Source organism: Diabrotica undecimpunctata, chromosome 7 (genome assembly GCF_040954645.1).
Source record: "Diabrotica undecimpunctata isolate CICGRU chromosome 7, icDiaUnde3, whole genome shotgun sequence".
NCBI lineage: Eukaryota > Metazoa > Arthropoda > Insecta > Coleoptera > Chrysomelidae > Diabrotica > Diabrotica undecimpunctata.
This window is the reverse complement of record NC_092809.1, coordinates 103,024,214-103,042,557: the sequence shown is the minus strand read 5'-3', so window position 1 is coordinate 103,042,557 and position 18,344 is coordinate 103,024,214. Positions and strand designations below refer to the sequence as shown.

Here is an 18,344-nt window from a genome sequence, read left to right as displayed (position 1 = left end):
ACGACTGTAGCTTTACAGGTCATAGCGGGAGTACCACCAATACACCTACAGGTGGTTAAGAACATAGGGAAAGAATAGCCTGGAAAAGAAAGAAGGGATACAATAAGAATGTGGCAAGAAGAGTGGGAAAAGGAACGGAGAGATACGGAAACAAGAGTGCTAATTCCGGATGTGAAATCAGCCGAGCATTGCGTATTTGAATCTGATGGATTTAATGAAGATAGAGCTGAAATGTACGTAAAAGTAGGCATATTTACAGCGCAAGACATAATGGCGGTTATCAGAAAGGGAAAGAACGATCAATGAACGTGTCACGTGCGTCAGCCGACAGTGGAGTTAGGTGGTAGGTAGAGTAATAATATTTCATTGTGTTTAATACATTTATTTAAACATACTTTTTATCAAAGTCTCTAAGAATCAACAATATCCCCAAAACCCATGATCTAACAATGATCTTCACAAGTAGTGACAACTGACAAAGGGTCTCCATACATTGTGCCTAGAGCCCGTGACCGTAATCATAACCTACTGATATGACAGGTAGGGTACAAGCACAGAATACTAATCACAACGGATTATTCTGTGTTGGGATGGAGTATTCTGTGGTACAAGTATGTGTCCGGGGTCAAGACCCCCCAAAAGGGGAAATGCGTTCAGATGTACTTCATCCATTCTGAACCCAACTCACATCAGGTACGATTCACCTGGTACGGTATTTAGATTTTTACTCTCACAAAAAAGATTAGATTGAGATTGAGACATTGGATTGAATAATCACATTTATAATACTAATGGGATAAATTGATCCCATCAACGCTTGTGTGACCATTTAATTACGCAAACACGCCATCAATTAATGTTGATTGTAGTTCAACTTAATGCTAGAAATCTAGCCGCAGTTCAATTTTCCGTTACTAGATGTCAGTGTATTAAATTGGTTACTGTATTACCATAGTATAAAAATTTGTGGTTAAACCAAAGAATATAGACGCTTATAGAAGAGCAGTTCAAATGGGCGATTTGGTTACGGTTTAAGAGGGTGGCTGCATAAACTCACAGCGTGGTGCCGTGGCCGTCGGCTTAAAACTATCATGAAAATTTCATAATGAAATATGTAGTTAGGGGGAAGTGGGAAAGGAGTACGAACGGGTAACTTTGCATCCACGCCTAAACAAATTTCGATGCCATTGATTTGCAAACTGTCTTTTTTTTTGTTTTTTCACAATAAAATCTTTATTTTCAATATATTAAATTGTTAAATTCTTAATTTTAAAACTTAAAAAAAATGTATGATATTTACAATATTCAAAGTATTTATTTTTTTAATTGTATAACTTTGAATTAAAAATTGGTTTGTTCCAACACAACGAAAAACCGTCACATAACTTTTTATTATACTGTTTTTCTGCCCAGAAATTAACGAAACATTTTTAAAAAACTTCAATTAAAAAAAAAAGTATTCAATGAAACTTTTTACTAAATTATTATGAAATTTTCCATTTCGCCAAAACTTCCAAACTTCCATTTCATCCATAATTTTTCAATAACAACAAAAAGCATTCCTGATTTATTTTTGAAATAACAAAATAAACTTTAACAGTACATTTTAATGAATAGTACCTATATATAATAGTGAAAAGTTTTTATGCTGTATGGGTACTATTTAATCTTGTTTTAAAATAACAACTAGTAGTATCTAAAACATAATTTTCACAATGAATGAATATTGGTGAAATTATTACAATATAGTCTTAAAGTGATGTATACTTAAGATTTTTACATATTTTAATTAAAAATTTGAATCATAATAATTTTTCTAAAAAGATTAATTTATTAAAAGTTAAAATAATATTATTTTCTTTAAAAAAATTTATAAAACGCAAAAATTTAATCCTATTCTACGACCACGCGGCATCTACGTATAAAAATATCTAAAGTTGCATTTATTGCCCCACTCTTTCATATTTTAGAAGCAAACCGCTCCTTAGTGGTACCACGTACAACACGTGCGTTCCACTCGACCCATTTTTCTTTATCTATGACCCACTTTTTGCTACCATTCAAAAATAACAGTGAACAATTCTTCTATAAGCGTCTATATTCTTTGATTAAACTGTGGTATTACATTCAACAGTTTGGAAGGAAAGAAATAGAATAGTATAGCTTTGTGAATTCATGCGTATTAACGAATGTGCATATTATGGAACCGAGATTTGACTAAGTAGTTTTATTAGTTTACTATTAAGACTTTCCTGCAAATTTAAATAATTATTGATATAGTTACAAAGGAAGTATGTTATATATAGATATAGTTAATGAATCACACTGTTACCACAAGTCCACCTTATCCAAATGTTTTGACTGATGAAGATTCGGCTGACGAGGATAATGGTGGATTTGTAGATAACCTTTCCCGAAGACAATTCTTAGCAGAAGCCGAGCTGGGTTATTTGATGGTGCACCAGAAGACAATAGTGTTTTTAATGAGATGGAAGACGAGCAAACAACACGTATGTCATCACTTGATAGAGAACCTAATACTAGTTTTTTAAAATCACTAACGCGAAAAAAGTATACTAAAAGAACTTAGATCGATGGAGATTTTGTAAAAACATCCGACTTTCCCAAAGCAGACTACTCACAATTTAAAAATATGAGTCCTATAAATTTATTTGAGTTATTTTTCGATAACGAAATGCTAGGCCATATTTTAGACGAAACCAGAAAATACGCTCTTTTTGTGAATTGTCCTGATCCGAAGATTACCTTAAACGAGCTCAAATGTTTTTTTGGTATTTTGATTGTGTCTGAATACAAACGGCTTCCTGGAAAAAGGTTTTATTGGGACAATGGAGCAGACATTTCCAATAAAAGGATGAAGGATGCAATGCGTCGCGACAGATTTATCCAAATAATAAGTTTCATGCACTGTGCTGATAATACGCAAATGCATTTAAATGATAAAATGTGGAAATTGATAGCAGTAATCAAAAACTTTCAGAGTTCTTTTCTCAAATATTATCAACCGACTGAAAATATGAATTATGATGAGTCGATTGTAAAATATTTCTGTTGTTGTTGTTGTTTCTGTTCATTATATGGTGCCTTAACTCCGAAACTAGTTACCTTGTAAATTTTGAGATCTATCAAGGGAAAAGTACAAATTCGAACGATTTTTACCAACTTGCATTTGGAAAGGCAGCCGCTCCCCTTGACTCGATGTTGGACACTTTGACACAACAAAAGCTGCCTTACCAAATCTATGTAGATAACCTTTTTACTCCATTCCATTCCATTTAATTGTGTATTTAAAAGAAAAAGGATATGGTGTCACAGGAATAATAAGAGAGAACAGAATACCACAAGATGTTCCACTTGTCGATAAAAAAGCTATGTCCAAACAAACTCGAGGTTATTTAGTTTCAAAAATTGACAAGGAAGATGGTATTATGTTGACAAGATGGATGGATAACGCCGTCAATGGCATCAACTTCACATGGTGTACATCCTATTCAACAAGTAAAACGTTATTTACATTCTGAAAAAAAGTTGTCCAAGTTCCTCGCTCACATGTTGTTGGAATGTATAACAAGTTTATGGAAGGCACTGATAGAATGGATGAGGATTTAACAAGATACCGTATAAGTATTCGTAGTAAAAGATGGTATTGGGCTATACTTACATCGTTAATTGACACTGCAGTGCAAAATTCGTGGATACTTTATAAGTGTTCAGGAAGACCGACAACTAATTTGAATTTTCGACGTGAAATCGCGACTACTTACCTTATCAAATTCAGAAACCTTCCCATTAGACCTGGTAGACTAACAACAAGTAGAAATAGTCTATCTTTTAACAGAATCTCTGACAACATTAGATACGATGGTATTAACCATCTCATTATACCTGTTTCTAACAAAAACGAAGGCGGTGCGCAGGAGAAGGGTGCTGCTCAGTAGGACGTACGCAGTGTCAGAAATGCGATATTGGAATCTGCATTGAATGCTTTGCCCTATTTCATAAAGAGTAAATCTTATAGTATTTTGACCTAGTGTTACCATATGGTCACAGTTTGTAATGTCATATATTCGATAAACAAATAAAATTTAAAAGATTTTTCTGCTTATTTGTATTTTTCCTAAATTAAACTTAGTAAAATACCACCAGTTTAACAAAAAAAAAAAAAATTCAGGCTTTGATGGGTTAAGTAAATAATGTTGAGATTAATATATCCCAGTCCTGTTTTTATATTAAAATAAAAAATATTTAAATGATGTATTTTGTAGTTACTAAAGAATTTAACATCGATGCAATATAACAATAAAACTTAATCGATGCAATAAAACAACAAGCACACTTAATATAAATCTAAAATTGGTATTGAAAAGGTCCAAATTTATTTTATTTATATGCAAAGTTTATAAAAATAAAAATGAAATGGAATATAAAGATTACACTTCTGATATATGAAAGTTTTAGTATAATATAATATTTTAGAATATTTGAATAATTGGCTGAAATAATTTTTTCAGCCTAACTATAGGCAATTTACATGACGACAAAAAAACAGTTTAAGAACTACTGAAATAAAAGTCGCGTGAGCGAGTAATGTTCTTCCTACAGATCGCGCCACTTAATTTATTAGTCATTCCTTGTATAACTGTCACTTTTTGTTGGTCGTTCAAAATGACATGACATAGAGGGGTGTTGTTCGGCAAATTTGAGTCAAAAGTATCTGAAGAATTTTGAACGTAGTTGTGTGATTAATATGAAAATTGTGTTTTATTAGTAATAGAATTTAACAGAAAAGATTAAAAATGGCCTATTACTATAGAACTTTCATGGAAACTTTTTGGTGTGAGCACGTTTGGTTACCCCCTAACACCACTTGGAAAGACATAGCTCCTGATGCAGATCCTAACGTTCGTCATGCTGATCCAAAACACTTACTTTATCCTTTGCCGATGGCATTTGTACTGTTATTTTTACGATATATATTAGAAAAGTAAGTGAGGTTAATACCATTTAGAAATTAATATAGTAATATAAACTTCTTGTTAGGTACTGGTTTGCTCCTGTTGGATTATCATTAGGAATAAAAAATAATAGACCAAAAAAGACACCCGATATTCCTCTTCTCGAAAAAGCATATACACAGTCAAAAAAGTGGAAACATAAACAGGTACCTTCTTAGTTTTTTTTTTATAAAAACAAAACAGTATCATAAATGACTCAACCATTAACTTCCCTCATCAATAACACTAATACAAATTTATTTTTGATTTTAGGAGTTTTGTATATTTTAAAACAGTATTTTTTATTTATAAATATTTACATAAACTGTTCAAAAATATATTACACATATTTATATGTATAATTGATTTAATTAAATGGATATATATAATAATGATAGAAACAATATTCTTCCTTACTAATTATTTGTACATCATTTATAAAAGGCTTAATAAGGAAATAATATCATAAAGAAATTTGGCACAGGCTAATGAACTTGCATGTTAAGCTGATGTGAAGGTGGTGGAATCAAATTCAATTTTTTTTTGCATAAAAGGAAACCAGTATTACATATATCCAGAAACGTATACATAATGTTTTTCTATGCAAATCTTTCAATAAAATTGACTCAACTATCTACCTACCTTCTTTAAACCTTATCATTTTATTACCCTGATTACACCTCATACATTTCTGGTTTTCTTGATCATAAATTGAAAAATCCTTTATCACAGAATTAATTTCGTAGTCATTATACTGCTGTATTATCTCTTCTCATACTATTTTATAAGATTTCTTTACTATAAAATTTTTACGATTTGGCAGTATAGGTCCATATGCAGTACTGCGTTAGCAGGCTCTAAATAAAGACTTGAATTCACACTGCTTTCAAGTATTATCACCAGAAAAAAGAAGTATGTGAAAATTTTCTCTTTGTAAAGTGATGTGTTTTAAAGTTTCCAATAGCTTCAGTTTTTTTCTCATACTAGTTTTTCAGAATTATCTGGTATTACCATGTTTAGAAGAATGAATCCTTACCCCCCCCCCCTGGGGGTTTGCATGTTTCTAATTATAATGATTTATACCTAAATTTGGTTAGTTTTAAGAAAACTTGCTATTCTGTATAATATGGTTATGTTAATTTTGTAGGCAATATTATCAATATATTAAGGAGGAAACTTATGAATAAGTATTTTCATTAAAACAATGCAATTGTCAATATTATTGTCCAATTCAAAAATATTGTGGTTTAACCCATTAATGCATAATTTTTTTTTTCAAATTTCTAAATTTTACTTATACAAAATTATCGGTAATATTAATCTTAATGTGGAAATATTCATAAAATTGTTTTATATATATGTATTTTTGAATTTTGACCCATCCTATAAATAGATCACTGGGTGTTAGTGTTATCATAATTGCATGCATGAATGAGTTAAAAACAGTTATGGGAGTTAACATTTTTATTTACGTTTAATAAAACTAAGTTTAAAATAATTTTTTTGACCAATTGAGGTTATATGGTAGAATTAACGAACAGGGCCTGTAGAGAAGGCAATGAACTGTACTTTTTGGTGATGTAGATATTGTGAAAACCATCAAAATAAACCATCTATGATGGGTGGGACACATTATGTGTATGTGGAAAATAACCATGTTAACCCATTAGCCCCACTGTACTCATTTAAGTACAGCTGCTATTTTGACATACTAGTGCCATCTACAATAAAATAGTTGCCATTCTTAGTAATTACAGGAAACTAAATACCCCTAAGACTACAACTTTAACAGATTTCGTTGAATGATTCAGCTTGGTTTGTTAGTTTTGATTTATTGTTTATGAGGTCAACACGTGAGTTGTTTATTTTCTCGACATCGACTTTGTAAATTTACAGTAAGTTTCTTTCATTTACTTCTTTTTACGATCAAATGATTTACGTTAGTTTATAATAAGTTTGGTAAAGTACTTAAGTGACTAATTATTCATAATTTTAATTATAACGTGATTTATTTGTTGTTAAAATTAGGTGTACTCATATGAGTACAATGGGCGTATGGGAGTATGTTTGATATTTTACAATTTTGTTACATATATGACATCTGTAGACGATTTTGAGAGTATTAGTGTTCGAAAAAGATGTACGAAGGTTTACCTTCTGCTTTAGAAGACATTCGTGCTTCTAATTCGCGGTCTGAAGTGGATATGGTTATTATTCCTCCAGACCCAGATATGCTTACTGATGAGGAAAACATTGAGGATGATAACCTTATAGAAGGAAATTTGACACTACCTAAAGATGTTGTAGGAGAAATTGAAGTGCATTGCTCTTCAGATGAAGACGAAGACTTAGATGATGTACCTTTGGCACTGCGGTTAAAAAGAGTACGAGAACAAAGGAGTTTAGGCTCTCAATGGACAAAAACTTGTACAAATAATATTATGGTAGAAATTAGGTACATGATCAGCAATTAAACAGTTACCGCATCGGAATAAGAGGGAAAAATAGGTGGTGGGTGCTTTTTACTAATTTTATAAACATGACTGTTGTAAATAGTTGGAGATTTTATCAGCTGGCTAAAGGTCAACAAGCTAGTCTTCTTGATTTTCAAAGAGTACTTGTACGACATTATTTAGGCTGTAATGCGAAATCAATGTATATGAAATCCAGACCTTCCGGAAATTTTCTGCCTACCGTTAGAAAACATGAAGGTCACTTTCCAAAAAAACTTATTAAACAATTAAGGTGTGCTCAGTGTCATCAAAGAGTTGTGAAAAGTGTAATATAACCCTTTGTATTGAAAGAGACTGTTTCAAGACTTTTCATTTCAATTAATTTTTTGTTAAGTACATTATCTATTAAGTCGCTGTAGTGCCCAGTGTACTCATTTGGGTACATATCTATATCTAAGTAATTCTGTTTTTTTCAAATATAGTTACATTTGAAGTTTTGTTACAAATCATATTACTAATAAATATCTAATGCAAAATATATTAATTCTTAAAATAAGATACCGTGGGCGCTAATGGGTTAAATAGGCTGGTTGGAAGAAGAAGGTGAAGGTGACCTAAACCCAGATATCTGGAGGATGTGCAGGAAGATATAAGGGAGATTGAAGTAAGAGGATGGAGAAGACAGATACTCGACAGGGAAGAATGTTTTGAGGCAGGCTCACAAAGGGCTCTAGAGCCAACTAATGATGATGATAAAACAATTTTTACACAATGTTACACATTTTTTGTAATATATAATTATAATATACAATATTTTCATAATATTGTAGCGTGATTAAATAAAACGAGCGGTTCGAATTTATATACATATATTTATTTATAACTTTACAGTTCGGTACTCTCTTATCGACTAACTCTACTTCTAACATTGTTACCTATATATACTACAGTTACTACGTTCGAGAATATTCTGGCGTTGTCCCACCTCTAGTTCGCCTACGTGACCGGTTATTCTCTCTCGCACTCGATACACGGAGAAGCTTCTGGAAGGGTATTAGAGATGCAATGCAACCGTTACCTGGGCCATGCCGAGAGCATGTTTGTAACACTGCTCCCCTCTTAAATCTGATCGTCCCGATCATCAACTCTATATGTAGGCACAGGATGGCGGAATCTACAGGACTCTCCAGCTCTGCATGAACCCTTTAGAAAGAAATAACAGTCTACTGACTTTGAAGGATACGATCTCATCGGGTTAATGCAACACACAGTAATTCGTACGCCGGTTTCTCGGAAGATTACTTCAAGCATGCTTCTGACAATCTTCCAATCCAGATTATCTAGTGCATGGCCTATCTTGGGTAAGGCCAAATTCTTGATGTCGTAATTGCACACAATTTGCTTCAAATTAGTTAGAGCACGCCATATATCCTCGTAGCTTGCCCTGTCTGTATACGACCTCCTAGTCACCATATACAACAAAGATCGAGAACCATCTTCTAATCTCAGTACTCTTCCAACTTTAGGCTGCTGGTTTTTTAACTCGTCCAAACGACCGAATTTCTTATAAAATACGGATGAGATTCCTTTAGTCATCTCAAGATCTTGGGCAACACAGTGGGCTAGAGAGACGTTATGCGGAACACTAAAAAGATCCTGCTGAACTTCTGTGGTCACGCCGAATCTAGCACTCTTTCTCTCTGTGTAATTTGACATAAATTCATTAAAGCTTGGTCGCCGGTCATCGTTGCTCTCATGTTGAAGGGTTCGTGCTTCTTCTGTTTCATTTGAGCCAGCATATGGTGCAAGACGATTTATGTGAACTACTTTTGGTTTACCTTTCGGCAACTTCTTAATTCGGTATATTACGTCATTTATTTTCTTTTTAATTTCATATGGACCTTCCCATTGTCTTTGCAGTTTGGGAGACAAGCCTCGACGACGTTGTGGATTATAAAGCCAAACAAGATCACCTACTTCATAGCTTTCACTCTTGCATCGAGAATCATATTGATCTTTCATTCTGTCACTGGCTATCTGGATGTGTTGTCGGGCAAGTTCATGAATGTTGTTCATTCTTAACTTCAGGCGGTCGACATAATCTTCGCTTGCAACATGTTCTTCGGAAGGTCTGCAGCCAAACTCTAGGTCGCAGGGTAAACGAACTTCACGACCTAACATCAGACAGGTTGGAGTCTGGCCTGTAGTTTCATTCACGGCCGAGCGGTAGGCCATTAGGAATAAATGAATGTGCTGGTCCCAATCTCTTTGATGTTCGGATACAACTTTGGACAGGTGTTTACCCATTGTTCGGTTCATTCTCTCGACCATTCCATCTGATTGAGGATGCAGGGGTGTCGTTCTGGTCTTATTGACACCAATCAATTTACAAACGTTTTGGAATAGGGTTGACTCAAAGTTTCGCCCTTGGTCGGAGTGGATCTCCAAAGGAACACCAAATCGGCTAAAGAATTCTTTAACAAGTACCTCTGCAACGGTAGCAGCTTCTTGATTTGGTATCGCATAGGCCTCAGTCCATTTCGTAAAATAATCCATGGCTACCAGGATATATTTATTTCCATCATTTGTCTCTGGAAGTGGACCTGCAATGTCGATTGCTACTCTTTCCATAGGACTACCAACATTGTACTGTCTCATGGGTGCCCTCTTTTTACCAGCTGGCCCATTACTGGTTGCACACAGTTCACATTTCCGGCACCATCTTCTTACATCATCTTTACAGTTCACCCAATAGAACCGTTCTCGAACCTTTTGCAGAGTCTTCGTGATACCAAAGTGTCCACCTGATGCACCGTCATGCAACTGACGCAATACTTCTGACACTTTACTTTTAGGTACAATCAACTGAAGCTTAGTTTCTGTACCATCATCGTTCTCAAAGGTTCTACACAGAAGATCATCTTTCAGCACTAGACAATTCCATTGGCTCCAGTAACACTTGACTTCTGGACTACATGCACTAATGTCTTGCCAAGAAGGTCTTTCACTTCGACGCATCCAATCCAATACTCTTTTTATACATGGATCATCTGCTTGAGCGTCTTGTAGCTGTTGAGGCTGCCATTGATCATTAATGACGGTGGTTCGTCTCACGGGGCAAAGTCGTTCTTCTAATTTAAGACAGTGATTACAGTTTGCACTGCACGGCCGTCTCGAAAGGGCATCAGCATTTGAATGAACTCTGCCAGCCCTGTGTTCGATCTCGTAATCATATTCTTGCAATCGTTCTAACCATCTTGCCATCTGGCCCTCTGGATTACGGAATTGTAGAAGCCATTTTAGAGCAGCGTGATCCGTGCGAAGAAGAAACTTTCTGCCATACAAGTATTTATGGAAATGCTCGCAAGCCTTTACTACGCCTAGCAATTCTCTCCTAGTAACGCAATAGTTTCTTTCTGGTTTTGACAAGACTTTGCTAAAGTAAGCGATGACTTTCTCCTGTCCATCTTGGATTTGTGAGAGAACAGCTCCTATTGCACTGTTGCTTGCATCGGTGTCCAACACAAATTTTTCTGCCTGTCTAGGGTAGCTTAAAATCGGTGCGCTGGTTAGAGCCATTTGTAAGTTTTCGAAAGCTCTTTGACACTCTTCGCTCCATGTATATTCTTTGCCTTCTTCTGTCAACTTTGTTAATGGCTTGGAGATGTTGGCAAATCCTTTGACAAAACGTCGGTAATATGTACATAGGCCAAGAAAACTTCTAATTTCGTGTTTATCTCTTGGTACAGGCCAATCCTTAATTGCTGAAAGTTTTTCAGGATCAGCTGTTACACCATTGCTTGCTACAATATGTCCCAAGTACTTCACTTCTCGTCGAAACAAGTGACATTTCTTTGGACTTAACTTTAAATTCGCTGCCCTCAATCGTTGAAAGACTTCTGTCAGATTATTGGCATGTTCATCGAAGGATCTTCCAACCACAATTACATCATCCAAATAAACCAGGCATGTTTTCCATGTTAGACCTCTTAAAACTGCCTCCATTAATCTTTCAAATGTGGCCGGGGCATTACATAAACCAAAGGGCATAACTGTAAACTGCCAAAGCCCTGATCCTATCGAGAATGAGGTTTTTTCACGATCAGCTGGCTCCATGTCTACTTGCCAATATCCACTTTTCAGATCGAGTGTGGAGAACCAACGAGAACCAGAAAGTGTATCCAAACTATCGTCTATTCTGGGCAAAGGATAACTATCTTTTTTAGTTACTGCATTGAGCTGTCGGTAGTCAATACAAAAACGTGTTGAACCATCTTTCTTCTTTACTAGGACTACAGGTGATGTCCATGGACTGTTTGATGGTTCAATTACCCCTTGTTTGTTCATATCTTTGATGATGTCTTCGGCTTCATCTCTTTTCGAAAATGGAAGTCGTCTAGGTTGTTGTCTGATTGGCTGAGCGTCTCCGGTATTAATTTTATGCTTTACTATGCTTGTTTTGCCATTATCCTTCTTATCCATGGCAAAAACATCTTGAAATTCTATCAGCATAGACTTCACTCTTTTAGTTCGTTCATCATCAAGATCTTGGCACGTTTTAATCATCGTCTCAACAAGCTCCTTTGGATACTTAGATTTCGACGGTTTCTCATTAGTATTCATGGAACAAATCGAAGCCACGGGAACACACTGTCCGATCAAAGTTCTTTTACTTAACTTAATAGCAGTTCCCTTTAAATTCATAACTCTTACAGGAACGACATCTCGAATTCTCACCAAAGCTTTTGCCGTTAGGAACTCGGCATTATTCACATCTTCGACCATCCTTAAACTTCCCTCTCGGCAGTAACCATCAGGTCTGGTCATCAAAATTTTCTCACTATTACCGGGTATTGTTACGTCACAAGTAGTTATTAAGCTGATAACATCTTCTTTGTCGTCATGAAACGGCAACTCTTCACCACTGATCTCGAGAACTCCATCTTTGACATTCAATACAGCCCCAACTTTCCTTAGTAAATCCATCCCCAATATGAACTCATCGGAGATCTCTGCAATTAATACTGTATGTTTTACTGTGGTCTGGCCAATGGATACTGACATATTAGCCTCGCCATATGTATTAATTATCTCACCAGTTGCTGTTCTAAGCTTGACTGTTGCAGGCAATAATTTAAGATGGCCTCGTACTACTTCTGGCCGTGCAATAGTTCTCGTTGCACCTGTATCTACCAAAAACGATCTACATTTATTATTGATACGACCCTCTATGTACAAGCTATGAATTCCACCTGAGGACGTAATGTTCACAGTTACTATGGGGGCTGTGTTTCTCGAGGTCGGCAGTTGCCCCTTGTTGTCGACCCGTTCTAGTTTTCCGACTGCTGTATCATTTTCTTGCAATTACGGCGAATATGACCGACGTCACCGCAATTCCAACATCTGGGCTCGCGTCTCTTCGGCATCGTGTTACGAACTACTTTTCGTACCATTTCTTCCAGACGTTCATCGTTTGGTTCCTCGCCTTCTTCGATGGTTCTTACTCGATGGCTCCGTGAAGTTTGACTAGCTGTTTCATGTTCCAAGGCAATAGCGAGCGCTTCATCCAGAACTTTTGGTCTTGCTAGTCGTAAAGCTTTCTGTAATTCACTTTCTTTTAACCCATTGACGAAGGTACCTACAGCAATTTCTTCCAAAATGTTGTCTGGTACTTCCGGATAAGCCAACCGCACTATACGAGCAACATCTGCTTCAAACTCTTGTAAATTTTCACTTGCTCGTTGAATTCTACTTCTTAGTTGCGCCTTGTAGACTTGTTGTAGATGGGCATCTCCGTAACGTTTGTCTAGTCGAGTGAACAAGGTCTGGTAACATTTTTCTTGGCCCTTAGGAATTGATCTTAGGATATCCGCAGCATCACCTCGTAAAGCAGCAGTCAAGGAAACAGCTTTTTCTTGTTCTGTCCAATGATTGGCTGTCGCAATAGCTTCAAATTGTCTAAGGTATATGGACCAAGAGGACTTTCCATCAAATGGTGGCAATTTGAATCTCATATGATGTGTCATTTCGTTTCTCGGTGATTCTTCTTTCACTACCGGATCTAAGGCTATTGTATTAACTGGTGGTAGTACTTTTGTATTAGTTATCATGGTCTCTAATTGTTTGATCTTCTCTTCTACGTCTTCTATCTTGTCGTTTACATTTTTCTGTATCTTATCGAATGTTCTTGAGACTTCTTCAAATTTCTCATTGTTTTGATTACATACTTCTTTAATTATTTGAGAAGTCTCATCGAATCTTCTAGACACATTTTCAAATTTCTCGTCATTTTGTCTAGCTATTTCTTTAATAATTTGAGACGTTTCGTTGAATCTTTCATCATTCTTTCGAGAAGATTCTTCTATCACTTGAGACGTTTCATCGAATCTTTTGGAAACAGTCTCGAATTTGTCATCAGTTTTTTTAGAAGTTGTTTCTATCATTTGAGACGTTTCATCGAATCTTTTGGAAACATTCTCGAATTTTCCATCAATTATTTTAGTTAAAACGGCTTCGTCTGCTGACTGGAACTGGAATGTCTCTGGGTCTTCTCCATTCTTGTTGAGAACAGTCTTCAGTCGTTCTTGGAGTATCTTCTTGGACCCACTGCAGTCTTCATCGCGTTCTTCTAGCTGCTCACGCAACTGTTTTACTGAAAGTTCTACTAGCAGCATCTCTGGTCAGGCACACACGTACTTTTTAAATGTTCTTTTATATAAAGATCACTACGCGGATGTTCCCGACGAATAATACTTTTCAAAAGTTCAAAAGTCTTTTTCAAAAGTCACTGCTGAATTTATCTGTTTTTACTCACACCGTAACACCAACTGTCGCGTGATTAAATAAAACGAGCGGTTCGAATTTATATACATATATTTATTTATAACTTTACAGTTCGGTACTCTCTTATCGACTAACTCTACTTCTAACATTGTTACCTATATATACTACAGTTACTACGTTCGAGAATATTCTGGCGTTGTCCCACCTCTAGTTCGCCTACGTGACCGGTTATTCTCTCTCGCACTCGATACACGGAGAAGCTTCTGGAAGGGTATTAGAGATGCAATGCAACCGTTACCTGGGCCATGCCGAGAGCATGTTTGTAACAATATATTTCATAATAATAATAATATATTAGTGGTTTGACTGCACAGTTTTCTCCTGGACATTATCTCTGCTCTTCATGTTTCTCCATGAAGTATTCTTTCTCATCAAATTTTATGTCCGTACATACTTTAGATGTTGATGTTCTCAATTTTCCTACTATACTTCTTGTGCTAAGAGACAAGTTGAGGTAAAGAACGGCTTCAGATCAACGAAAATTTGATAAAGTCATATTTGACTTTTTGACTTGGTTCCAGTTTGTCACACAGATTTTTCTGGCATCCTTATCCACATTATCTGTCCATCTCAAACTTGGACTACTCATTGTTTAGTTCCCTCGGGTTTTGTCAATAGAGTACCTATGTCATACAGGATAGCATTCATTTGTTTTGACCAGATGTCCTGCCCACTGTAGGTGTCTTATTTTTATTGCGGTAACTTCATCTGTGCCTTTAGCTAGTTTGTCATATTTACTATATAGCTCAAATTTATGTTGATGACGCTAGGTTCTATTATCATTTATAGGACCTAATATTTTTCTGACTACTTTTATCTTGAATCTTAATAATCTGCCTGGGTAGAAACAGAGTAAAAATAGAGTAGAGTAAAAGTCAGTATCTGGGTAAATTGATTATTTATTGCATATTCGGTTGTTCAGTTCTTGCATCTCTCATAACTTTCTCTAGCCAGTGTTAAAAAGGAGGCATGTCTCTGTGGGATTTGAATAGCTATTTTGGATTTTTACTTTACATATGACATTTAGTTTAACAAGAATTCTGAAGTCTTGCTTTACTTCATATACCTTGTTTCATATCACTCTACCATATGCTGCTTTGAAACCTACAAACAGGTGAAAGGTGTTAATATCAAATTCGCTGTTTTTGTTTCAAGGATATGTCTAATATGAATATTTGGCCTACTGTTGACCATCCAAGTGACTCCATTTTGATATTTGCCAAGAATTTCCTCAGAGTATGGGCTTAGATGTGTGTAAATTATGTCGGATCGTGTATTATATATTGTGTTCAAGAGGATTCAAATTCAAAAACACTCAATTAATTTTAAAAAGAATACAACTCTTTAACACTACTAAGCATAAAAAAGCTGCCCTGTCAATTCCGATTTGAACCAACCTACAGATCGATCCAGAAGGTACACAACAGGTACATATTGCAGATACTCAAGCAAAATTAATCAGTAGATCAGGATTAGTGGATTAGGACAGAATGCAGTCCGAATTAGGCACAGTACAATTTTTTTGTCTGTTGTGGTCATAATATAATTAGTTTTGGTCACTGCCAATGTTTGTTAGTTGTTCCTCATAATGTCATTCTTGTGATTCTTTTGACATTTGAAGTAAATATGAACTATTAGGGAACTGCTTGTGTCTTCTGAAGTGAAAGTTTCTCTTCTTTAATATTTCATACCATTGAAAATTAAACCAAGGGACACTGTTGGTTCTAAAGCGATCTTAGCTTTTTTATATTGTACATATTTGAAGGGTACAGGGGAAAAAGTAGGAATAAATAACACTGGTTAAAATTGGGTTATGTAATGAGATAACACGAATAATAAAATACCTATACAGAAGAAGAAAGGGGAATGTCAGGATGTTACCGGTTAAGAAGGGGGAATGTCAGTGGTGGATCATGCAGAAACAAGTTAAGATGCTTTTATTGTTACTCATTGTTTTCGTGTGTTGCTTTGAGGTTAGTTTCTTCCAGTTACTGATACAAAATCATTTTACTATGCCAAGTGATGAAGAAATAAGTGATATGGATGTAAGTAGTTCAGCAAATGTAAAGTTAAGTAAGAAAAGAAAATCATTTGGTCTCATGACTGATGTAAATAAAAAACTTACATTACAAAGCCATGTTTTAGGGCCTGACTGTCACTGTAAAAGATTGCAATGTTTTCAAAATGTTTCTAAAGGCTGTAGGAACAGTATTTTGAAGCAATTTAATTTAATGCGTTCTGTTGATGAACAAAACTCATATTTATGTGGTCTAATTATCAAAAATCTTTAAAAGAATTTTTAATGTTTCCAAGAGATCAACGAGGAAAGCATTTTTCAAGACCTAGGAAACTCTCCAAGGACAAAGAGAAGCAGTAATGAACCACATTAGTTCGTTTAAAGGCAGAAAAGGCCATTACAACTTGGCAGAATCTTCCAAAATATACTTACCAGAGGAGCTAATTATTAATAAAATGCACAAAAAGTATATTGAAAAATATCAAAATTTAAAAGTGTCTTACGAAACTTACAGAATAATTTTCTCAACCGAATTTAATTTGTCATTTGGGTATCCCAGGAAAGACACATGCAGTACATGTGATGCGTTCCAAGCGAAAATAAAGAACCTAGAAGTTGAAAAGGGTAACATTATTTCAGGAGGTAATGATGGTGCTCTTATGCTGGAGAATGAAATAAGGCACTTAGAAAATGAAAATAAACTCCATAAATTTGAAAGCAGACACATTTTATAAGAGGAAATGAGAAGCTACAAAAAGAAGCAGGAAAAGCAGCAATGAAGAAGCAATTTGTTTTGATTTCCAGAAAAACCTACCAACACCTAATATTTCTACAAATGATGCCTACTACAGGCGCCAATTTTCTTGGTGTAGTTTTAATGTCCAAATTTTATCAACCGGAGCAAGTACATTTTATACTTATCCTGAAACAGTAGGAAAAAAAAGGTAGTGATGATGTGTGCTCAATGTTGCACGATTTCATATACAATCATCTTGATATAAATGTCCGACGTATTTCCATGTTCTGTGATTCATGCAGAGGACAAAACAAGAATTATACTGTTTTAAGATTTCTCCACAACCTAGTGCACAACGAAAAAAGATTGTTCTGTCGTGGATGTGGATCTGTCGCAAGAATGAGACAGGATAGAACTTGCTTCAGGCGTTCTATATGTAGGATGTTGGGCATATATGGGTTTGTAATACTATTGGGACATAAGCATTCTGTGTGTAGGTTTGATTCCTATTTCGAAGAGAATGTTTGATGACGTTGTGCACCTGTCCAGATTTTGCACAAATAATGCGGAAGAGTATTTCAAAGCACTACCACATGTTGAATGAGGACAAGTTGGATTATCCGCAGTTATTAAAATATTATACGGACTAAGCAAAATTGTATTATCCTTTTATTTTTGTTGCTTTTCTTAAATTAAATTCACTATGCATTAAAACAAGAGACATTCCTGGAATCCTGGAAGTAGTGGGAGAGGAAGACCAAAAAAGACCTGGGGGGGGGACGCTTAAGGCATATGGTATTAATATTGATATGACCTAAGATAGAAACTACTCCGCATAGGGATAAAGGCAAAGAGAATGATGATTTAGTAAAATCTAATAAATTCGGCAGTCTGTCTGGATTATACCACTCTTCTAATCTAATTCTAGCTAACTTACTGAAGTTGTATGTACCTTGGTTGATGATATTAGAATTTACTTCATGTATATCTGTCTACATATTATAAACTAATTGCTTTTGAAATATAGGAAAAACATTCAATTTTTAACTATATAAAATCTATATAAATTTTTTTATCAATAAAGTCTGATAAATATTAAAAGAATTAATATAAAATCAATTTTACATTTGAATAAAAAATTGAAACTGTAAAACTTTTCTTGAATTTGTTTTTATATATTTTAATATTAACAATATTGACTTGCTGGCTCATTGACTACACAGTATTTTTTATTAAGAAAACAAAATTACGTTGCTTAGTCATGAATGTAAAACTTTGCC

General features: G+C 35.1%; 1 protein-coding gene across 1 annotated transcript in view; it reads left to right on the top strand.

Annotated features, from left to right (window-relative positions):
• The first annotated feature begins 4,645 nt into the window (after positions 1-4,645).
• The window catches only part of schlank (ceramide synthase schlank), a 108,906-nt gene continuing 95,207 nt past the window's right edge, over positions 4,646-18,344 (top strand). Inside the window, exons 1-2 of the mRNA XM_072537914.1 lie at positions 4,646-5,005; positions 5,062-5,182. Of these exons, the coding sequence (XP_072394015.1) occupies positions 4,818-5,005; positions 5,062-5,182 (309 nt within the window). The 5' untranslated portion in view covers positions 4,646-4,817. The remainder of the gene's footprint in view (positions 5,006-5,061; positions 5,183-18,344) is intronic.